Genomic DNA, 4,922 nt, shown 5'->3' with positions numbered 1-4,922 from the left:
CAGATGTGAAGATTTGGGAGGAAGATTTCACCTGCAGGATTTGTTACATTATTTTCCTCTGGTTGTCTCTCTCCCTCAAGGAAAATGTGTCTTCATTAACACTCACACACTCACACATACACACACACACACACACACACACACACACACACACACACACACACACACACACACACTCACACACACACTCACTCACTCACTCACACTGACACACACTCACACACATACACACTCACACTCACTCACACTGACACTCACACACACTCACTCACACACATACACAGTCACACACACTCACTCACACACATACACAGTCACTCACACTCACACACACACACACACACACACACACACACACACTCAGTGAGGAAGTTCCTGTTGCTGTCAGCAACTCAAAGACCAATAAAGTGAACATTAATCACAAAGGTTTGGCCCTTATATGGGATTTGTGTGTGTGACTGTGACAGCTGACCGTTAACAGGCGTATTTTGCAGACGAACTTCGATCGGCAATCGTCTTGTTGAGCCTTACCCCCGTGACGTATTTCAGGTAGGAAAAAATATCGAGAGCAAGGAAACATCCAAAGCGAGCGAGCGTGTAAGTTAGAAGAGAGAGGGAGCAGCACCACCGTCTCACAGCTGCTGTCTGTCACGATTTACACGCTGAGACAAAAACTTGTCCAGTTGCTACCTAACAGTATTGTCTTGCAGATTCTTAAATTTAATATGTTGATCCTGCAGGAACCCTGCAAACACACCTTTTTCACAGTGATGCACAACTTTCACCAGAAAGAAAAACATGTGCAAGTAGCAGGTAAATTCACTTCAGCTCAGCTGGAGTGAGGAGGCTCGTTTCAGAAGGTGCAGGGAAACCCTTCACCATAGCGATAAAATGTAGGTTAGTCAGTCTGATGAGTTTATTTAGGCCTAGCGATCAAATCAATAGCTATATCATCTAAAATGTTCTACAATAAAAATGATTGCATCCTCTTCTGTCCTGATGACACAAAACTAGAAGTGTGAGTGTCGCTCAGTACCATTCAAGAGGGCCCCTGTGTCATTGTGTTCAGGCAAAGAGGGGACTTCATCCAGCCGGTGTGCTGGGGCAGTGAATATTGCACAACATATGTAACCATGAATATGGATTCAATTGGCCCATTTAAAGGAATTAGGAATGTAATAATATGTAGAAATAATTATTCTATTTAATTTATAGGCTATTATTTTGAAATACTCAAGAGTACTAAAATAATTAGTGAAGGAGCTGGCTACATTGATCTTACTGAAATTGTGTCGTGCCCGTGGAAACCTGCCTGTGAGGTATTGTTGACGTGACCTGCAGCGACGCCGGTTCACAAAGATCCACTGATTCAACCAGGTCCGATCTGGCAATCTCGGCGCACTGTTGCGCCATCGGCGAGCAGCAGCAGAGACCGAAAGTGTGGATCTTCAGGCAGATTCTGCCGACTCCTCCTCCTCCTACTACGCCCATCTTGGTGTAATTGTGCACATCGGCAGACAAAAATGCCAATCTGGCTGTGTGCCAGGCTGCGCTGCTCAAAATGACCACTGCGAGGGGTGGGAACTCTGTGCCACGCAGGGGGCGGGTTTGAAAATAGAGCCCTATGAGTGTGAGCGTAATAGAGGGTTTAAAATGTTTTGCCAGAGTCTTTAGTGCCCCAGAATATCATTACAAGTAACACAAACTTCAATATTTCATTTCTCATGAGCTCCTAAAGAACTCCTAAAACACAAAACAAGTCGAAGATAAAATCATGGCATGGATTTCAGCAGTGCTGCAGTCGCTCCTGCCATCTAAGAGGGAACTTGTGTCATTGGTTCCCAGCCAACAGGGAACCTCTGTCATGCTCTGTTTGTTCTCTCAATAAAGTTTAGGCCTCTGCCATGAGATCAGTCTTCTGTTGATGTCCTGAGACGCCTCTTCACTCCTTTTGTTCTAACACTTTACATGTATTTGATCTTACGTGAATTAATCGCTGCTTGGGAACTCCAACCAACCGGGAACCCTAACGTGAACTGAGCAGGCGCCACCGTGTTGGTAAACAACTTGTACCACCATCTTGCACATCTTTTTATCGATCATGGCAGCGCACTGGCAAGATGGTGAAGTCACGAGCTTCTCATCATCCAGGGTGTAGAGGAGATCCAGCGGCAGATCTGAACTGTACGGGACGTGGCGATTCATAGGAACATCACCAGCATTTTGAGGCTCTACATTTTTAGAGTACTCTAAACTAGTAGTAAACTAAACTGAACTAAACCATTTATTTTCTAAATATTTCCCAGAGAGAAATGTCTCAATCATGATCACATGTAGGTTCAATCAGCCACTTTTGAAGCCACAGAGACGGTCGTGGTGGTGGTGAACAAGCTCTCATCAGCAGTGTGAATGGGTCAGACAGCTCCACTGCCTTATATGGAGGTCCCCTGTTATCCAGGTAGACCTCACTCAAGGATCCAGGTCCCCTCTTGGCAATTTCTTTAAAAAACATTAAAAGTCACATTTCAAGTAACATTATGGTAAAAGACCTTCAAAGAAAATTGTCTGTAATGTTTTTGTTTTATTACAATGACCAGAAATAGGAGTCCACTCTTGGCAGTCAATGCTGAGAGGCCACTGTTGGTAAGGTACGCATGTATGTGTGTGTGAGTGTGTGTGTCTGTGTCTGTGTGTCTGTGTGTGTGTGAGTGAGTGTGAGTGAGTGTGTGTGAGTGAGTGTGTGAGAGTGAGTGTGTGTGAGTGAGTGTGTGTGAGTGTGTGAGTGAGTGTGACTGTGTGAGTGAGTGTGTGTGTGTGTGTGTGCACGCAGCAGTGTTGGGCAGAAGTGGCGTCACTAATGCCAATCAACTACACTTCTCGTTTGTCGTTCTGGTAGTTTAGTTGTTTCTCTATTGAATTGCATTTCATAATTTCCGGAGCTTGAGCAGTCGAAGGTTCTGTGATCTTACGGAACACCTCTGACTCTGATTTTAGAGCTTTCATTTTGATCACGGAATTCTGTCTTTCATCTTTGACTCTCTCACTTTGATCATATTTTCTTGTTTTTATAGTCTTTGTAGTCTTTATAGTCTCCTTCATTGATGTCAGAAGAATATTCTGAATCATCATGATGACACAATTCAGAGAAGGATGTATATGTCAACAGTACAAGTCGTCATTTAATACATCTCAAGCTTGTTCGCGCCTGATCAATAATCCAACTAAGAAGACCACTTTCAGCCTTGTGTTTGAGCAACGTTCCTGATCCCAGAGAAAGATAGCTCCAAGGAGGAAGAAGGAAGCAAAGCTCCGGGAGGCCAAGAGGAGAGCAATGGTGGAGCCTAAGCCAAACGAACCTGTGAGGGTCCAGTACACCGATGTGTGGAAAAAAGAGTGTGAGGATTTGATGTTCAAGTTGAAGATGGAGAACAGGGAAGTGTATGCCGAGTGGCAGGCCATGAACACTGTGTGGAAGGCTGAGCTTGAGGATATGAAGGCATTCCTGGAGGTCCTTGAGGCCCGGTGGAGGAACGAGGAGCAGGACAAGAAAGCAGAGTGTGTGCAGGTCCTGGAGGAAGCTGAGCAGGAAGTGAGCATCACTGATGCTGAGCAATGGGATGAGGTTAAAGAGCATGAGCAAGACCAAAGGTTCCTGGAGGCCCAGGAGGGCCTGGAGGCCCAGGAGGGCCTGGAGGCCCAGGAGGGCCTGGAGGCCCAGGAGGGCCTGGAGGCCCAGGAGGGCCTGGAGGCCCAGGAGGGCCTGGAGGCCCAGGAGGGCCTGGAGGCCCAGGAGGGCCTGGAGGCCCAGGAGGGCCTGGATAAAGAGCAACAGGCAAAAGAGGAGAACAATACAGAGGTAGAGGAGGTCCAGGAGGCCCACCTGCCAGGAAAAGAGGAAGAGCATGAGGTGGTGGTGATTCTTTTGGATACGGAGCAACAGATGAATCAGGAAGATGACGCAGAGGAAGAGGAGGTCCAGGAGGCCCACCTGCCAGGAAAAGAGGAAAAGCATGAGGAAGAAATGATGGTCTTGGACAAAGATCTTCAGGCTGAGGAAGAGCCCGAAGAGGTGGTGGGGGAGGAGCTTCAGGAGAGAGCACAGACCCAAGAGGCAGTGCGAGAAGTCAGGATAAGCGAATTCATGAAGGAGGGACGCCGGCAGAAGAGAGGGAAGCATGGACGTGTAGTAGAGTGGTTTTTATCTGTCTTTTCTAAGGACAAGGTCCTGAAGGACATTCAGCAAGATGTGAGCATCTCTGATGGAAAACAGTGGGAGGAGGACAAAGGCAATGAGAAGGAAGAAAGGATCCTGGAGGCCCAGGAGGTCCTGGGTATAGAGCAACAGACCAAGGAGGAAGACGATACAGAGGAAGAGGAGGTCCAGGGGACCCACCTGCCAGGAAAAGAGGAAGGGCATGAGGAACTGATGGCCTGGAACAAAGCGCTCCAGGGTGAGGAACAGCCCAAGGAGGTGGTGGGGGAGGAGCTTCGGGAGACAGCAAAGGCCCAAGAGGCGGTGCAACAAGCCAGCACAACTAAACGCATGAAGAAAGGACATCGACACAAGGAAGTGAAGCATGGACGTTTTGGAGAGAGATTTTTATCTCTTTTCTGTCTGTCAGCTAGAATCTCACAATAAAACTAATTTTTTCAATAAATTGTGTTACTGTTCACTCTTAATTGCATGTGATGTGTTGTGGTTTTTCTTCTTTTGGTATTTAAATCATCTTATGCCTCTGGCCTGTTTCAGGGCTCTTATGTTCAAAATGTCATGTCTCTTTAAACCTCCACAAACACAGGGGCTGGATCCATCACCTCAGCATCACTGTGCTGTGATCACTTTGGTTTAGTTTGAACACTTTTTTTACGAGTTAACTTTTTTGTTTGGTTCATAAACACTTTGATCGTAAGTTTTAAATCTC

At 46.5% G+C, this 4,922-nt stretch overlaps 1 protein-coding gene across 2 annotated transcripts; it reads left to right on the top strand.

The window, feature by feature from the left end:
• Nucleotides 1-3,171: 3,171 nt before the first annotated feature.
• On the top strand, nt 3,172-4,704 carry LOC147244481 (uncharacterized). Of its 2 annotated transcripts, none has more exons than XM_086187372.1 (2): nt 3,172-3,712; nt 3,794-4,704. In XM_086187372.1, the coding sequence occupies exons 1-2, from the start codon at nt 3,332-3,334 to the stop codon at nt 4,637-4,639; spliced, it is 1,227 nt and encodes a 408-aa protein (XP_086043498.1). In that variant the 5' UTR covers nt 3,172-3,331; the 3' UTR covers nt 4,640-4,704. The 2 variants fall into 2 exon arrangements, with proteins under 2 accessions (XP_086043498.1, XP_086043497.1); XM_086187371.1 differs by having other exon boundaries at nt 3,172-3,778; nt 3,815-4,704.
• Nucleotides 4,705-4,922: the final 218 nt, after the last annotated feature.

The sequence above is a fragment of the Aulostomus chinensis genome, chromosome 19 (genome assembly GCF_037954235.1).
Source record: "Aulostomus chinensis isolate RoL2024-O1b breed Wild chromosome 19, RoL_Achi_v1.0, whole genome shotgun sequence".
NCBI classification, from domain to species: domain Eukaryota; kingdom Metazoa; phylum Chordata; class Actinopteri; order Syngnathiformes; family Aulostomidae; genus Aulostomus; species Aulostomus chinensis.
This window is presented reverse-complemented; position numbering and strand designations above follow the sequence as displayed.

Excerpts from the sequence above, each read along its gene's own strand:
- LOC147244481 (XM_086187371.1), top strand. The coding sequence starts at position 3,332 with ATGGTGGAGCCTAAGCCAAACGAACCTGTGAGGGTCCAGTACACCGAT. Across the intron at positions 3,779-3,814 it reads GCCTGGAGGCCCAGGAGGGC|CTGGATAAAGAGCAACAGGC; the intron begins CTGGAGGCCCAG and ends GCCCAGGAGGGC.